This window comes from Crocodylus siamensis, chromosome 3, assembly GCF_052110815.1.
Source record: "Crocodylus siamensis isolate JL-2025a chromosome 3, ASM5211081v1, whole genome shotgun sequence".
In the NCBI taxonomy this organism is placed as follows: domain Eukaryota; kingdom Metazoa; phylum Chordata; order Crocodylia; family Crocodylidae; genus Crocodylus; species Crocodylus siamensis.
The window spans coordinates 198891164-198909665 of NC_143397.1; the positions used below are offsets into that span (position 1 = coordinate 198891164).

General features: G+C 42.1%; 1 protein-coding gene across 2 annotated transcripts in view; it reads left to right on the forward strand.

Moving 5' to 3' along the window:
* C3H8orf34 (chromosome 3 C8orf34 homolog) overlaps positions 1–18502 on the forward strand; it is a 324719-nt gene that overhangs the window by 47753 nt on the left and 258464 nt on the right. For both annotated transcript variants that reach the window (XM_090040118.1, XM_090040117.1), the window contains exons 2-3: positions 12364–12511; positions 14658–14789. In XM_090040118.1, coding sequence (XP_089896244.1) covers positions 12364–12511; positions 14658–14789 — 280 coding nt within the window. The remainder of the gene's footprint in view (positions 1–12363; positions 12512–14657; positions 14790–18502) is intronic.

Here is an 18502-nt window from a genome sequence, read left to right on the forward strand (position 1 = left end):
TGATAATTTTCACTCTGTGCCTGCGTGAGGTCGTCACCCCTACTACCTTCGGTTACTTGTGCTTAATCATCTTAAAAGCCTACTTTTGCATTTTCCTTCTTGATATACCACTGGTTTCCTCCCCTGTCTGGTTTGAGTTCCTCTATTCCACAACTAAACAAATGGTCAAATTATCAGACAAATGATTAACCATTTAAAGCCCTACATTCCACTAAATAAACAAACATGTCATTTTGCTGATGTTAGTTAAAATAAGCATTACACTTCTGCTGACTTCAGTGTCTTAAGCCTTATGCCCAGTTAAATCTCTAACTTGGCCATAGGGAAGCAGTGTATCAGCTGCAAGACCAATGCAAGACCAATTCTCTCAGTGTTTGGGCTCACCATAAATCAGCAGGGGAAAAGGGCAGGAAAAAAGCAAGGGAAAAGAGCAGGAAAAAAGATCAGGTTTACCATCTTAATACTGACCACATCTATACATGTGGTGGACAGTGCAATTATTACTTCACAGTTATTTAGTACTTGCATAAAAAAAGATGTTACTGAACAGTACTGTCACCACATGGTTTTTGCCCAACACTACTTAGTAGTAGCAACAAGCTACTGTACAGTAGCTCATAAGTACTGTGCTATGGTGTCACCACACGGTTAATGCCTGGCAACACTACTGTGTGGTAGCAATGAACTATTGCTTATTGCTACTGTGCTGTAGTGGCTCATGTAGATGCACCCTCTGTGAATTCATAGTTTCATAGTAGCTAGAGTCGGAAGGGACCTAGGTAGATCATCTAGTCCGACCCCCTGCCTTAGCAGGAAAGAGCACCGGGGTCAGATGACCCCGGCAAGGTGCTCATCTAACTTCCTTTTAAAAATCCCCAGGCTAGGAGCCTGCACCACTTCCCCTGGAAGCTGGTTCCAGGCCCTAGCCGCCCTGACTGTGAAGTAGCGCCTCCTAATATCTAATCTAAACTTACCCTCCGCCAGTTTGTGACCGTTATTCCTGGTCACTCCTGGCAGCGCACGGGGGAACAGGGACTCCCCCAATACCTGCTGATCCCCCCTGACCAGTTTGTAGCAGGCCACAAGGTCCCCCCTTAACCTTCTCTTGTGGAGGCTAAACAGGTTCAGGTCCCGTAGCCTCTCCTCATAAGGCCTGCCCTGCTGACCCCTGATCATACGAGTGGCCCTCCTCTGAACTCTTTCCATATTGTCCACGTCCCTCTTGAAGTGTGGTGCCCAGAACTGGACGCAGTACTCCAGCTGCGGCCTGACCAGTGCCGCATAGAGGGGGAGGATCACCTCCCTGGACCTGCTCGAGATGCATCTATGGATGCATGACAGGGTACGGTTGGCCTTCTTGACTGCCTCCCCACACTGCCGGCCCATGTTCATCGTGGAGTCAATGACGACTCCAAGATCCTTTTCCGTCTCCGTGCTGGCAAGAGGGGAGTTCCCCAACCTGTAAGTGTGGTGCCGGTTCTTCCTCCCCATGTGCAACACCTTGCACTTATCAGTGTTAAACCCCATCCTATTCTCATCCGCCCACCGTTGCAACCTGTCAAGGTCAGCTTGTAGCCTATTGCACCCTTCTAGTGCACCCACATCCCCCCACATCTTAGTGTCATCAGCAAACTTGAACAGGGTGCTTTCTACCCCCTCATCCAAGTCACTGATGAAGAGGTTGAACAGTGCGGGCCCGAGGACTGAGCCCTGCGGAACCCCACTGCCCACATCCTTCCAGGTCGAGAAGAACCCATCCACTGCCACCCTCTGGGTGCGGCCCTCCAACCAGTTGGCGACCCATTTGACCGTGTGGGCATCGACACCACAGTCTCCCAGCTTTTTGATGAGGACAGGGTGAGAGACAGTGTCGAAAGCCTTCCGGAAGTCCAAAAAGACTACATCCACAGCAACCCCTGCGTCTAATGATTTGGTGACCTGATCGTAAAAGGCCACCAGGTTGGTCTGACAAGACCTGCCACTGATGAACCCATGTTGGTTGCCCCTGAGCATGCATTCCCCCGCAAGGCCCTCCTGGATGTGTGCCAGGATAATTTTTTCAAAGAGCTTACCCGGGATTGAGGTAAGACTAACTGGCCTGTAATTTCCCGGGTCCTCTTTTTTTCCCTTTTTGAAGATAGGGACCACATTGGCCCTCTTCCAGTCCTCCGGCACCTCGCCAGAGCACCACGAGTGCTCATAGAGCCGCGCCAGGGGTCCCGCAATGACCTCGGCCAGTTCCTGTAGAACCCTAGGGTGAAGATCGTCCGGACCAGCGGACTTGAACACGTCCAGCCTCTCCAGAAGTACCCTAACTAACTCCTCGCTAACCCCTGGCCCAGGCGTGTCTCTCTTGGGGTCCGAGGGGGGCCCAGCAGGGAGGTGGCTGAACTGGTCCCTACTTAGGAAGACAGAGGCAAAGAAATCATTAAATATGTTAGCTTTGTCATCTGGCGTGATGACTAAGTTGCCCATCGTGTCCTGCAGGGGCCCCACATTACCCGGGACCCTCTTTTTACCCCCTATGTATTTGAAGAAGGACTTCTTATTGTCCTTAATCCGGGAAGCTAGTCCTATCTCCAACTCTGCCTTGGCCCTCCTGACTGCCCCCCTACATTCTCCGGCGACTGTAACATAGTCCTTCTTGGTGATGACCCCATCTCTCCATTGGGTATATGCCTCCCTTTTAGCAAGGAGACATTCCCGGATGCTCTTAGTGAGCCATGGGGGTTTATGTGCCCTCCTGCTCCCTTTGACCCTTGTTGGGATTACCTCCCTTTGGGCATGGAGGATCGTCTCCTTAAGGAGCAACCACTCACCTTCGACATCTGATTCCCTTCCCCTCTGGGTCCTCAGCGCTTCCCCAACGATCCTCCTTAGCTTGTTGAAGTCAGCCCCCCTAAAGTCTAGGGCTGTTGCCTTGCTGCAGCCCTTTGCCACCTTACGCTGGATGGTGAATTCCAGCAAGCGATGATCACTGTCTCCCAGGTGGCCCATCACCTGCAGCCCCCTCACCAGGTCATCACCCGTGGCCAGCACCAGGTCCAACAAGGCGTCTCCCCTGGTGGGACTGTGCACCTCCTGGGTTAGATGGAGGTCCTGCACTCTGGCTAAGAACCGACGTGAGCGATCAGACTTGGCTGACTGCTCCTCCCAGCAGATGTCTGGGAAGTTCAGGTCCCCCATGATGACCACATTATAAGAAAAATTGTGATATTCAGGTTGTAGAGAAAAATGATCTTGTAGCTAGTGTTGGTATATATGAGATATAATAGCCACATACAAGCATTATATTTTAATGGGAGAATCACTTTTCCCCTGGTAGTAACCACAAGTGTACAGATGTTCACACTATTAATCCTGGATAAAAAAGTTGTAGTTCTGGGATCAAAATAATTGCTCCTGGGAGAATTTCTTTCAGGAGAAGAGAAGCATGTGCACTTGCCTGCAGCTTAACTTCTTCCAGGGTCCAGGAGCATTCAAGCTTCAGGGAAAGGTTCTCAAGCATTCTGGACTAACTACAGAAAGTCATAAAGCCTGAGGTTGAATTGATTCAATCATCATAGGCTAGTCTAAGCTGTGTAGATTGAACAGATAAGCAAGTGAACAGGCATTCACTTTTGATTCCAATAATGCAGCCAGTTGGCCAGGCCAGGAGCTGGGGGGTGCTAGAGCATGCCTCCCTGCTTGACTGGTGCACATAGCTTGGCCCAAGGCTAGCACACCTATCCTGTGAGGGGGGGTGGGTTGTGTTGCTGGGGAGTTGCAAAGCATCCTGGGATGTTAAGGGGCTCTAAGTTAACTTGAATCTGGAGGGTAAGTGGGACAGAAGTTCAATAAATCAGTTTAACCTAAATCAGCTAAGTTTCATATTATATCCATCCAGGTTTATCTTAAACTGGTTTTAGCCATTTTGAAAGTGGTTTATGTGCACTGAACTTCTGTTGTGTTATAGAGTTGAACTGTTTTCCAATCACTTATACTGGTTTATGTGTAATTTCTGTCCCTAGCCCTGGAGACTAGGGTCACCCTGGTATGGAAAAAGGATGGGGGTTCAGCTGCTCCCACCCCTCCAGTAGACCTGGAGAAGATGGGAAAGGAGGGGAGGAGCAACTGCCAGCTGCTCCCTACTAACCTCTCTCACACTGCCTCTTCTGCTTGGCTCACACTTACTGAATGGAGGGAGGAGTGCCACAAGCCCCCTGCCTGCTTCTCTTATCAGAGTCTCAGTTGGGTGGCAGCTTTGCCCCACTGCTCCACTACCCCTGGGAACAGGAGGACTTGAGCAGATGCTGATCCCCATTCTTTTTGCAGACCAGGATCACCCTGGTCTTTGGAAGACTCGAGAAACAGGGGAGAGGGGGCAGTTGCAGACTGAATTTCTGTCCCAATCTCTCTTTTGGAATAATTTCTAGCAGTGGAAATTTTCCACCACTAGAAATGAATATGTGAATGTGGCCAATGTCTTTAATCTTTTGTTCTTTTGATATGAAATAGTTCTTTTTGACTAACTTAATACCAGTTAGCTCTTTTATCCCTTTAGACAGTACTTTTGTCTAAAATGAGAACCTCATTTTAAAAGTTTATTCTTGGAGGATATCTTTTAATAAAAGGCCAGAGAGCAAAGATGTATGAATTTATTTATTAATGCACAAGTGGTACAATAAAGTTAGGAAACAATATTTGAAATACTATATATGTGATAGGGTGATAAAAATAGAAGGTACAGAGAAAAAATGTCAAAAAGTGCCTCCCTTAAGTCTCATTGTTGGGCAATCAGAGCCCAGGAAGTCCTCCTTATAAAGCAACAAGAGAGGAATAGCAATTCAGGAAATGTGGTCTCTTCAACCTCCCTACAGCAAAGCAAAGGGTACATTCCTGTTCTGTTCAATACTGTGACCTCATCCATTATGGTGATCTCTATTGTTCTCTTAGTCCTTATTATCAGTTTGATTCAATTTACATTAATTGAATACAATTAATTTTGTATGAGGAAATTTTAACTGCACAGAATGGTGCATGGTATTTGAAAAATTCCATCATAATGAAGATTATTTCAATTAATCTTTTGAATGAGATCTTTCTGGCTCCACCAAATTCATCTTTTGCTGCATACAGAGACACAACTTTGTAGGGTAGGCATATGTTACCATGGCAAGTAGTAGTCTGCTCAACTACATTATACTACTCAGCACAGGTTTCTTCCTGAACTAAAAGTAGAGTAGCTGCTTATGCACCGTGATGCAGATGGGCTAAAATACAGTGTTAATTAGTCTATGCAAACAAAGCTACATTGCTTCCAGTTCAGAAAATAGGTTCTGCAGAACAGCCTGGTATGTTTGAGGCCACTGTTGCTTGGCCTGGGAAGTATGGGTTGTAGTTTACTTAAAGTAGTGCCAATATAGGAGGTGTCAGAGATGAAAGGAGATATCTGGGTACTGGTACTTTAACTTTTCCCACAGCCTCTGACTTCTCCTAGAATTGAGGAAGAGGTAAAGTGACATTAAGCCATCTTTCCCCCCACATCCCATGTCAAATACCAGGCCTAATCATCTGCACAATTTTTTTTAACCCACCCTAACCCTAATCTACTGGACCCTAATCTCTCTCTCTCTCTCTCTTTATGAAATCCATTAATTTTACCTTGTTTGAGGCACCTTTTCCTGTTGGTTAAAGGATGGGAGTTGCTCTTAATCAATTTGGATGAAATCAGTAACAGTTATACAGTAATATGCAATATCCAGGGATCCATTGGGAATTAGTGCCCTGGACTATATATAATTTGGAAGTCAGGCTCCTCAACATACTAGTGATGTAAAATATTCATGTCTCTGTCAGAAGGGTTCTTCAAATCCCGTTTGCCAAAATCACTATAACTGAAGTGGGGGAGAAAAACAAGCAGGAGGTCAACAATCTCATTTTAAGGTCTGATTAAATCAGTTCTGTTCCTGGTATGATATGACTAGAATGACCTAGAGAAGCTCTGGGGTAACACTAACTGTACCAGCTGTAACAACTTTTTAGGTTTGATGACTTGAGGTCCTGAAAATAGATGGTGTTTGCCAGTTTTATGGCACCTATAGGTTTCCCTGAGTTGAGCAGCTATGGATTTCCTTCAGTTAGGGCTGAAATGGAAGAAAGGAACAGTGCTGTGGGAAAAGTTTGCCCAAGGGTATCTTAATAAATTCCAGATAAGCATCTGAATGCTTTTTGTGAACACTTACATTGAATGAATCATTAATCATTTTGAGGTTTGTTCCTACCGTTTTCATATTCCTCTCTTAACCCGGGCAGGATAATGCAGTGCAAGAATTGAATCCTATTTATAGAGAAATTTGTTTTGTGTTGAATAATTTTATTGAATAATTTAATTCCTATGGAGTTGGGTGTCAAATAATGATCTTAATACCATGCAGACTTAACATTTATGGCAAGTTTTTTTTGAATATGGTAGTTTTAAAACATTGGTTTCTTCTTTTAGTTCTGGGTTGCTCAAGGGGGTATACACCCTATTTTATGAAAAAAGACTTATGCTTGTTTGATTGCTACAAAATATATTTCTCATGAAGAGTCATGATGGTTTTGCCTATGTGTTCACATTTCAGATCAGCGTGCATTTATTTTAGTGAAATACGTCAGCATGCTGAGATGTATTCTTCTCCCTCCCCTGCCAATTTAATGCTACTACTGCATGAATTAAGGGAGTACTACAAGAGATGTATTTAATAGCTAAAATTGCCTTCTAGTTTTTCTTTTTAAACTTATTTTTCCTCTCTATTTTGATTTTAGCTATTGACTGCATTACAGACGTAATTCACTACTCTTTCTTATACCTTGTGTGGTCCTTTACACCCTGTAAAAAGTGGATGTAAAATACTACATCAAAAAAGAATGAAATGTCATTTATGTAAGTGAGAATGATCAAATAAAATCAGGCACTGGAGAATTGAGATCAAAGTATTTTGATTTCTTTTGAAAACTCCTTAATAGAAGAAGTGTCTCGAAGCTGTTCCAAGAAGCAAAACCATATTAATCATTAAACTAAGATGAAGTGCCTCTTTCACCCATGCCAGCCTGTTCTCTTGCACTGCTGCTTCATTTTAACAACAGTTCTGTCTCTGCATTCCAAGGGCTAGGTATAGAATTCAAAAACCTAAGGTGGAGTTGATCTAAGTTATGTGGTTTTTTGTAAGTAGCGTAGCTTAGATTGGGAGTGAAGAGAATACACAGTTGTCCTTTGGTGGGGTAGGCAAATCTGCCATTTTAAAACTAGCCTATGTGTACTGAACTTCTGTTCTGTGTGTAGACAGGTTTTGTAGGCTGAACTTCTGTTATGGGTATAGACCAGTTTCCAATCACTTATAATGGTAAAAGTGTAATGTCTGTACCTGGCCCAAGGGTTTGGGGTTCCATCTATTAGAGGGAATTATTTGCTACCTTAACCAGAAATAACCCTGGAAGGAGAGGTGTACTTAGGCAATAGAAAAAGCTGGTTCTAGGTATCTATTTGGATCATTCTGAGTCACTCCATTGACTCTATATGGTTTGTAGGTACCCTGGTAGGTACTCTGTCAGTTTGGAGTGTTTTCTTGAGCCCAGGTGCTTAATTTTAGATGCTCTAATTCCTAAGTGGAGGCACCAGCTTGATATGCCCCACAAGTGGATAGTTTTCAGAGATTCTTGAATAAGGGCAGAAAATGCTATAGCATTTCACATTATAATCTCATCCTCCTGCTAGTGGTTTGTCCAAGAGTCTCATGAGATGTTGGCTAAGAACATCACCTGAAAATGCTTGATTCAGATTTATTGAAAGTTGTAGTATAAGGTTGCTCTTATCTTAGATTATTATTATGCTTATGGCTGTTGAAGTTCATTTGTATCATAAAGATATGTAATAACTGGTATACTTTAGAGGCTAATGGAGTATGTCAGGGATTTGGGAGTAATTATAGGGATTTCCATTCCTTCCCTGATGTCAAATTCTATTTGGTTTTATTCATATACTTAATGCCAGCTGTTGAAGCCACACACAAGAAGGGTATTTTATCCTTTGAGGTTTAGGAGGTAAGTTAGATCATGAAATGACAGCACCATGGATCCAAAATCTCTGCATGGTGCACCAGAGTCTGTAGAAGGTGAAAAACAAAACCTGTGATTGTTCCGTAGTTACTGTTATCAATTACAAAGCAGGATAGAGTGTCTGTCTCTTAATTAACTTAATAGCCCAATAGGTGCATTTAGACATAACTAATTAGAACTTTGTTGTAATTGAGCCTTTGATTAATGGACCGTGAAGGCTGCTCCATTTTTATTAAATGCATTCTACCCAGGAGAGCACACAGTTCACTAGCAGACTCTCTCTATACCTGAAGAAGGGTGTTTGTGCCCAAAAACTAGCAAAGAACAGTTTTTCCAACTATTTAGTTGGTCTAGTAAAAGATATTACATTTACCCAAAGAACTTTATCTGCCTCTGGATAGTCATAGGGAGATTAGAATTTAAGACTGTACTGTATAGTTAATAGAACACCCCCCTGGTGAACATACCCTCCCACTACACCAAGTTACTTCAGTCAGCTTCTGGCACTGGGAGCAGCTTGTGGGATGGGGGGGGTTGGCAAGTTTGTGCGGTGGTATTGGCTGGTCCATGGTGGGGATGGTTGTCCATCTGGGGGAAGGGTGAGGGTTCAGGGGGCTAAAAATAAGCCCTGGGGTTGTGGCTTGTGGCTGGGCTTTCTCAGCCTTGGGGCTGTGCTGGGAGCTGTACGGAAGTTCATTTGGACCTGATCTAAGTTAGACTACTTTGGAGGTACAGTTAACTTAGATTGGGCAAGCCATTTTTAGACAACTCTACCCAAACTTTTGTACTGTTCACACTTAGATCCTTAGTTATGTCAATCTAAGTGTAAAGGTCTGCACCTGGGTGAACTAAGTTAGATTGCATGGCCATTTTTAATGCAATCTAACCTCCTACTAACTTCCCTGAATGTCTTTACCTATCTTATGAGGATGGATAAGCATTGGAATGGGCCATCTAGTGACTTTGTGGAATCTCCATCCTTGGAGATTTTTAAAAGCAGGTTAGACAGTACTTAGGCTGGGATGGTGTCACTGTGAGTAGGGGGCCGCACTTGGGCTAGGGACAGACATTACACATAAACCTGTTTAAAGGATCAGAAACTGGTTTAAATCTGTAATACAACAGATGTCCAGTGCAGATAAACTAGTTGGAAAATGGCAGAAACTGGTTTGAGACAAACCTGGTTGAATGTAGTATCAGCCTTAACTGATCTGGGTCAAACCAGTTTATGCAATGTCTGTCTCAGACCCCTTACTGGTCTAACTTCAATCAGACTCCCCCAGCATCCTGGTATGCTCTCTAAGCTGGGTGGGACTCTCTTCTCCACAGCAGGGCTGGCTCCTCCTCTCTGCTCCCTGGCTACAGCTCCAGCAGACTGCAGGCATCTCCCTGGCTTCCCCCTGCTCCCCTCCCTCTCCTCTAAGCAGGGATTCTGTCAACACACAGCATTAGCTAGCAGACCATAGGTCTGTGCTGTGGCAGATAGGACAAAGGCAGGTAGCTGGTAATGTCCCTCTGTTGTTTTCTTAACACAGGGTGATAAACACTGTGTTATCAGTTCCCTGCTGGGCTGGTCAGAAGGTGGGGAACTCTTCACTAATCAGAGTGTCCTGCTAGGACATGGACATGCCCCACTCAGCTTAGCATTGTGGAGGGGAAGGGAGAGCTGCTCTAGCACCCCCCGGCTTCTAGCCTGAGCCAATGCATGTGGCATGTGCCTGCATTTTTTCAGTCCAGAGGGGATGGCTACACAGTTACAAAATGGTTTAGCCAGGTTAGACTAACCTGCAAACATTGAATCAATTCAGCTGGAGGCTTTTTGAATAACTGTTCCTAGCTTATATGACCTTATAAGGTCCTTTCTAGTCCTGCTTTCCTAGTATTAGGATCACTTTATACTGGCACAGCCCATTTTCCACCCACATAGATGAAAATATCCCATTTCTGTTGTATAAATTTTTTTTTTACAGGTTCTTACAGAATGAAAGTGGGGCCAACATATGTCTGCATCTCACATAAGATATCGTAAGATATTTTTTCAGGGCATAAACTAGTGTATTAGCCCCTTGCCTAGGATTCTGAAAATTATTCCAGAAAATATACAGAATATGACATACCTGAGAAAATTATGGAACATTTTTAACTGTCTGATGTTTTACTGATATTCCTTTTACTCAATCCATTCTATATAGACATGTAGGCATTTTATAATTTTATTTCTTGAGTATCATTTTTCAGTACTACATTAGTTTTTATAGCAAATTGTTAACTTTTCTTATCTGTTTCTTCAAAAATGAGCAATATTGGGGACCTTGTATCAACTTAGACCATCCTATTTAGATTAACCTGACATGGAGAAAAGTCCTGCTTATTCTTCACTACAGATTGTTTTGAGAAATGATACAAATCATAATCTTTTTGCTACATAATGGCATGATTTTTTGCTAAAGTGCCCCCCTGTTGAATTCCTTTCTTTGCTTTGTCCATGATAAGCATGAGAGAAATCCTTTCCTGACACAGCTTCTGCACTTCAGCCTGTTGAAGAATACTGTGGTAGTTGATAAGATGTTGCCAAGCAACAATAGATGGGTTACTCCAAGTAGTTGACAGCCTTCTGGATATAAAATTCCTAACATCATATTCCTGTTCCGTAGAATGGCTTTCTTCCATATGACATGAAACATATGTGCTTGTTCACATGAGTGGGAGACTTTCTTGGTAGAATCTTTGTGGGTTAAATTCCTTTTGTTCCTTTTGTGACTGGTGCTCAATTAGGAGGTGCTCTTGTTGAGAAATGTATTTTGACTTATCATAGCTTTTTTAAAAAACAATGTTAAACCCGGAAACCAGATATATTTTCCATCTTGGCTTCTTAAGATAAAGTTCTTACTCTCCATTTGGAGGTTTATATATACCTTATTTTCTATTATACATAATCCTTTACACCACTTTGGAAATAGAAAAGGGACCTCACAATCAGTAATTAGCTCTGTCTTTCTCCACATACTCCTTTACCAAACTATCTTCTCTGAAAACAACTCAACATCAGACATCAACTTCTATTAATATTGGAGGAAATATCTGATGAGCAGCCTGTAGAGGAGGACTGAAGTAGGGATGAATTTAAAGTTGTGGTGTGCAGTCTGTACCGTATAGTGTGTGGCAAGGCATGTTCTTTGGGTGGATCAGGAGATGATATAAACTTTTTGCTAATTTAACTTTTCACTTCCTTGGGTTTATGTCAGTTATATTAGACCTGTATAAGCATAGCTACTTCACAATTTTTTAGGTATATTTATTGGTTTTGAGTTTGGTTTGCTTAACCAGCAGTTCAAAAATAGACAGTAAAATAAACTGTGCAAAATATTTATGTCTGTTTCCTGGATTATGTGATAAAATAAAGTTACTAATTTGTCTTGACTGACATACTGATCATGCAACATTCATTTTACATTCTTCCAACAGAGTTAAAATATACTGTACCATTTATTCACCTGAATCTTAAATAAACAATTGTGTATGTGACTGGCAAGAAAATAGGTTGCTTTAGGTGGGAAGTCAGGGTATCCAGCATCTCACATATCTATATATTTTTGCCTTTATTCATAATCTATTTTGCGAGTTGTATGCTTTTTATAATGTTAGTTTGTTAAAGGATAGCTAATGGGACTTATACCATTGCATTTTCTAGGGAGACTCCGTATGATTGGGACTAGACTACTTCAAAGCTCTGTGTCATTTGGCTTCAGATAGTTTATAACCTCTCATAAAATATTGTACCATAACTGCAACTGTTTGTGACTGCAAACATTTTTCAAACTATCTACAGTGAAAGCAAGCACAACTCTGGTGTACAGTCATATTCATTGCCCATGAAAATCATTTATACAGCAATATCTATAAGATGATCTTCTGAGTTTCTAGGCCTAATTCTGGATTTCACTGACTTCAGTGAAATTCCTCTCCATTTGTCATGGTGGAAAGGGATCAGGATCAGGAAGTGTGCCCTCCTGAAATACTGCTTATTTGAGTATATAAGATTGTGTGGTTCCATAATGTCTGCAGAGTCTGGAAGACATATTGCATAAGAGAAGTTCTGCATACATGCAGGTTTTCACAGCTTAATAATTTGAAATTACAGACAATTTAAACCCTCTTCACAAAAACTGAAGACATGTTTTGGCTCGGTTAATTACAGTTATTGATATTCTTTTGTTTGTCAGTATAGTGCTTGGTATAAATTATTATACTAAACTGAATTGCATTTTTTAAAATCTATTTAAGGAATTGATGACCAAGCTGATAACAGAAACACCTGACCAGCCAATCCCATTTCTCATTGACCATCTTCAGTCTAAACAGGGAAACCGCAGTCAGCTTCAGAGAACACTGTCAGGATCTGCTGCTCTCTGGGCAGAAAGTGAAACATCAGGTAAGCATGGGATGGTTTGAAATAAATGTTGGAATGGGCTAGTCTCCTGTAATTTGTTGAGACACATGATGCAAAAACAAGGAAAAATTTTTAAGATGAAGAAAAACTAATATTTTCATAAGTGATTATATTTATTTTATGTACCATTAAAGGGTTTCTATGCATTCTATGCATATGGCATAGAAGGTCAGATATTCCTCTTATCGAGGAATATTTTTTTGTGGGCAAGGGAAAGAGTTTTCGTTTCCAAAATTTCACTTTTCTATTGTCTTTGTTGCATTGAAGAATAACTTCTGAGTACACAGGAAACTGTATAGTGAGTAGGGCTGTGTGAAACAGCACTATTCTGCTTTGACTTCTGTTTTGATGGAACAGTGTTTTGTTTTGAGTTTAGTTTCATTTTGAAAGCACTGTTCCATTTCATTTTGTTGAAACAGTTTAGCTGTTTTGACGCTGTTTTCATGTTTCACCCATAGGCTATAGTGGGTAAGCATGAAACTAGAGGAGCAGCAGCCTTTTGTGGTCGCAGGCAGAGGTGCGGGTGAGAGGTTGATGCTGCTACCTGGGACCAGCACTGGGAGCTGAACCCACTTCCCCCCACCAGGCTCAGTTCCACAGGGTTGGGAGCTGCTGGGTGCTGAGCCTGGTGGAAGGAAGCGGTGTGCAGATCCAGTGCTGTGCGCTGCCTCCCCTCACTGGGCAGCAAGCCGCTGGGCGCTGAGCCCGGTGGAGGGAGGTGGCATGCAGTGCTGGGGCTGCGCACCACCTCCCTCCACCGGGTTCAGCACCTAGCGGCTTGCTACCCAGTGGGGGGAGGCAGTGCACATTGACAGGGCTGTGCTCTGCCTCCCTCCACTAGGCTCAGCTCCCAGCAGCTTGCAGCCCCGTGGAACTCTGTTGGTGGTGGGAGGCGGAGTGCAGCACCAGCTCTGCCCACCTCCTGTCACTGGGCTGAGCTCCATGGGGCTGGTGGAGCTAAATGGAGTGCAGCCTGATGGTGGTAGGTGGGGAGAGCCAGGGCTGCACTGCACCCCAGGCTGAGCCACATGGGTCTGCGGAGCCACTCGGAATGCAGCCCTGGCTCTCCCCTGGCTCCCACCGCCTGGCTGCTGCTTTGCAACTTAAAATGTTTTGAAACTTTCAGAATTTTTTAACTGGCCTCGTTCATTCTGAGGCTGTTTTGAAGCCCTTTGTTTTGTTTCGATTGTGCTGTTTTGAGCTTGAAACGAGTCAAAACAGTGTCAAAACGAAACAGCCGGAGAAGCTTCACACAGCCCTAATAGTGAGTGACTGAGGATTTATATGTCTGAGAGCACAAACAGCCAAATATAACAATTTTGAGAGGAAATCCAAGAATGAGGACTTCTGAGCTGGTTTGTGAGGTTTGTGAACAAAGGTGCTGTCTCCTGTTCTTAGATTCCTACTATATTTGTGGAAAAATAACTCTATGTACATTCTTATGGGACTGGGATTACGTAAAATCCCTGGCTCCATCATTTAGTTCTCGTCCTAGTAAAAAAAACCCACCAAGATCTCAAGTATTGGTTCTGTGTTCAAGTTGAAAGGGGTCACAATGTAACATGAAATATGTAAATGGTAAGAACTGTAGCATAAGTAGAAATAATAATATGTACTAGTTTAGGTTAGAGCTAGGCTGTAATAATGCACATTTGTAATAATGCATATTTTAATGTGATTTCCATTAACATTTCACGGGAAGTAGCCATGTGGATCCTTGTGTAAGGAATTTGTTTTGAGATTTTCAGAATAAAGGGAGAAAAAGTGAAATAGCTTGTGCTCTAACTTTAAAATAGAAATTCTAACTTCAACAGGAAGGTAGTGTTTGCTGTGATTTTGGTTTTGTATTGACCTTAACTTCTTTTACAGTACTAACAATTGGCTGCTGTATTTTTAATCAAGGGCATGTTCATAAATTTCCCAAGGAAAATGTGAAGAGAAACAAGCAGTAGTTTCTATAGTCTTGTGCTGATATTGTTTAGCAAGGAAAGAACTTGACTTTATCTGTGTTCTTCCATTGGTACTTTGGTTTGTCTGGATAAACTAGGTATATTGTTGCCTGATTTTACTGTTATCTTGAAAAATAGCTAGGCAAATGTAATCCTCTCATTGTATTGCTTTCAAACAGAAAACAAAGGAACAAGAAGAGATTTCAGAAGTTATGATAAACCTTGGCAGGTTAATGCAAAGAAGCCTAAAAAGTCCAAGAGTGACCTTGCTGTTTCCAACATTTCTCCACCCTCACCAGAATCCAAGTCATGTAAGGAAGATTTAATGTATTTTTAATCAAAGCACCATCAAAATATGCAGCATATGATACTGTTCTGAAACAAAATGCAAAATAGGGTCATCCCTTTAAATTGAAATAACCATATATACATCTTGCTTTGTTTTAAACACAATATGGAGTGTTAGCAATAACTTGCTATTAAATATGAAAATATGATTAATTTAGCAAAATCTAAGTTTGGGTATCGTTACCTTTCTCAGGTTTAAATGTGAATTTTGATTAATATTATGGTTTTCTACATGTATGCACCAAACCTACTTCCTACACCTTTAACTGTAACAGATTCTTCAGTGGGATCAATCAGTATAAAAGGTCACTGGGAACTCACTGGTTTTATTTACAGAAGCAGTGTTAGGAGAATAGGAATGTTGTTTTGATTGCTGGTGGAGTGTATGGACTAAATCTTATTTCAGTTTGCTTGCCTAAATGGCAGTTACTCAGCTGTGTAAGTGCTGTTTTTGACACTCACACAGTTTTAGATTCTATTTCATTCTACATGCCTACCTCCTGGGGCAAAGGAGGAAATCCCTCCCATGTTTTACCTCCATAGACTAGTCCTGGAAGCTGGAAACCCAAATTCTGTGCCCCCTTCACCCAGAGTGGAGCTTTGAACCTTCATCTCTTCCTTTCCGGGACTGTACTTGAACCATCATTCCATGGGTTAGGCACTATCAGCCATTTCTCCAGCCCTTCTCTTGAGGAGGAAGGGATAAGCCAGAGGTTATGTGGCTCAGTGAAATAGATGCTACTCTGGATTCCCCTGTGTTCTAGCCTGAACCCTTGTTCCAAATGGGGTAGAAATTTTTCTACTCGTCTCCCTTCATTTTATTTAACAAATATTAAACGCAACTGCAGTGGACCAGTTTTAAAGTCATTAGCCCCTGCCCAACTGCTAGTCCTGTATTTTTTGCCCAGCTGCACTTTTAGAGCTTACCTTACACATATACTTGGGTAAGTGTATAGTGCCATCTATCTGCCTGGGGAAAATGCAGCCCTACTGAGCATGCTCAGTGGGTGTGGGGCTGCTTGATTGCTCACACTGTACTCAATACAATTTGAAACCGACTAACTGCCAAAAGCAACACTTACGCAGTTGGGAAATTGCTATTTAGGCATGAAAAGTGCAATAGGTTTTAGCTAAAATATCTGTTAAAAGGAAGGCAGAAGCTAAATTGAATGATTGAAGGAATATTGATAGTGATTTGTCAAGTGCGGTAGTAAAAACAGTGGTAAAAAATAACAATTAGGCAGACTAGCACTTGTGCCTACATGTAAAGCATCAAATAGTAACAATTTTAATTCTGAGTGTAGGTTTTATTGTGTTTTAATGCAAGTAAGCTGATGCTTCATAAATCATTTTGAAGAATTTAAGATTAAAAAAATATAATTAATATTGCATTTGAAGGATTTCTGTGCTCCTTGCTCTGGGGTCTGAGCAAAAAAGTTATTGAAGAGTGACAGCTATAGCCCCCGTGTTGGGGATTTTGCTCTGTCCACTCTGAGATACAATCAGGGATCCTGGTTTTCTGTGGTTAAAATAAATAAATAAATAAATAAATCCCCAATTTTTGGATTAGAAAGAGTAACACCAAAATCCACATTTTTCATGATTAAAATGAAACACACATATATATATTCCACACACACACACACACACACACACACACACACACACAGTGGTGTTTCATTTTAATCATGAAAAATGTGGATTTGGGGCTGCTTTTTTAAATCCAAAAATTGGGGATTTTTTTATCAGAGAAAACCAGGATCCCTGCTGATAATGACATACTTCTTGCATACACAAAATGCAGCTGCTGGAAATTGGGGTGCATATTATAATTAAGGAAATATGGTAACGTTAAATCTCTGCTAGAGGAAAGGGAAAGGCTGTGTATGCTGCATGCAGAGGTCTCTAGCTGTTGGCTGTGGATGTTTTCTCTTCTCCCTCCTATCTCTGTCTCCCACCTGCCTCTTTGAAAGGATCTCAAGAAAAGATCTTATTTCTTCATTCTGCCTTTAAAAACCAAGGTGCATATTTTATTTTATGCATGTTCTGTGAGAAAAAAAATACAGTATTTAACTTTCTTCTGTTTTAGGGCAAGAGTTTGCACACAGGCAGCTACCTCAGAGAAGTTGACAAATAGCAATTCACCAAGCCACTTTTATTATGTAGTAAACAGTTTGTCTGCCCACACCCTAGGTCACAATTAAGGAAATCTGATGTAAATACATACATAAAATTATTTCTTTGAGCCCTACTGTCATGTTGGTGGGAAGATAACATGCAAAGAGGTGGTATAGAAAGAAAAAACATCCCAGATAGTTATATATTCTATAAGAGCAGAAGTGTACTTTAATATAGACTGCTTTATGCTCCCACTCACACTGTAGGTGTCAGAAGAAATCATGGGTCACGTTCTGACATTTGGCACTAAGGATGTCCGGGTTGACTTGGCTCCATACTGCCACATAACTCAGGAACATATCAGGCTGGCAGAACCCAGGAAGTTGTCAAAATCGGACACGCATGTAGATCTTCTGTAGATTAGGGCTGTGCGAGGCTCCGGACAGAGCTTCAGATCCGGAGAAGCTTCGGACACTTCGGGGTCCGAAGTGGCACATCTGGGTCGAAGCGCTGGCCTCGTTAGGCTTCCCAAAGGGGTTCAGAGCTTCCAGAGTGCTTCGGAGCTGCCTTGGAGATCAGGATGTGGAAACAATAAAGTATCTATAACTTTGTTGTTTTTTGTCTGATTGGATGACATTTTCAGGGATGGTAGACTCTGCAGAGAGGATGAAGTCTGCCATGTTTCAAGAAGATTGATGCAGGGGCTTGGGGGCAACAGCACCCCAAATTCTTGAAAGCAAAACTCCTGTCACGTCTATGTGTTACAATACAGGGGGTCAAAACTTCCACCCAGCCTCAGTAAGAGCTACCAGCCCTGCAGTTTTGACCCCTCCGTGTTGTAACACACAGCTGTGACATGAGTTTGGCTTTCAAGAATTTGAGGTACAGTTCCCCGCAAACCCATGCACTGATCTCCTTGAAACTTGGAAGGCTTCATGCTCTCAGCAGAGGCTACGAGTCCTGAAAGTTTCATCCAAATTGGACAAAAAATAACAAAGTTATAGCTATTTCTTTGATTTCCCCCTTATACCCTATGGCTGGATTTACGAGGTGGCTCTGAAGCTTCGAAGCTGCTTCAGCTGGATCAAGGCAGAAACCCAGTCCAGAGCTCCAGATCAGATTGTGGCCATCTGAAGTGGCCGGATCTGAAGCTAGATCGGATCGCTGCTGACTTGCATGGGTCTACTGTAGCGGTTCCTGGGCAACCTCTGAATTTTTTTTTCATGGCTGTGTACATGAAATTCCAGATGTGCTACCTTGCAATTGCAAGTCCAAACTGAGGCACATGTATATAGGAAAATAACTTTGCACCTACTGAATACAATTGAAAACTGTAGATATTCAGGCTTATAAACAGGATATGTGCATTACAGTGAATCTTATATCCTCTTAGGCATGCTTTCCATAAGTGAGACTTAAGATTTTGCAATTATTACCCTGCCAGTGGTCTAACCTTCCCCACTGGAGTATCATATATTTATCAACTAATACAGTAAATGAGAGAGTCCCACAGAAAAGAGGAGGAAAAGAAAAGCACTAGAAGTTTGCCTATCTTGAA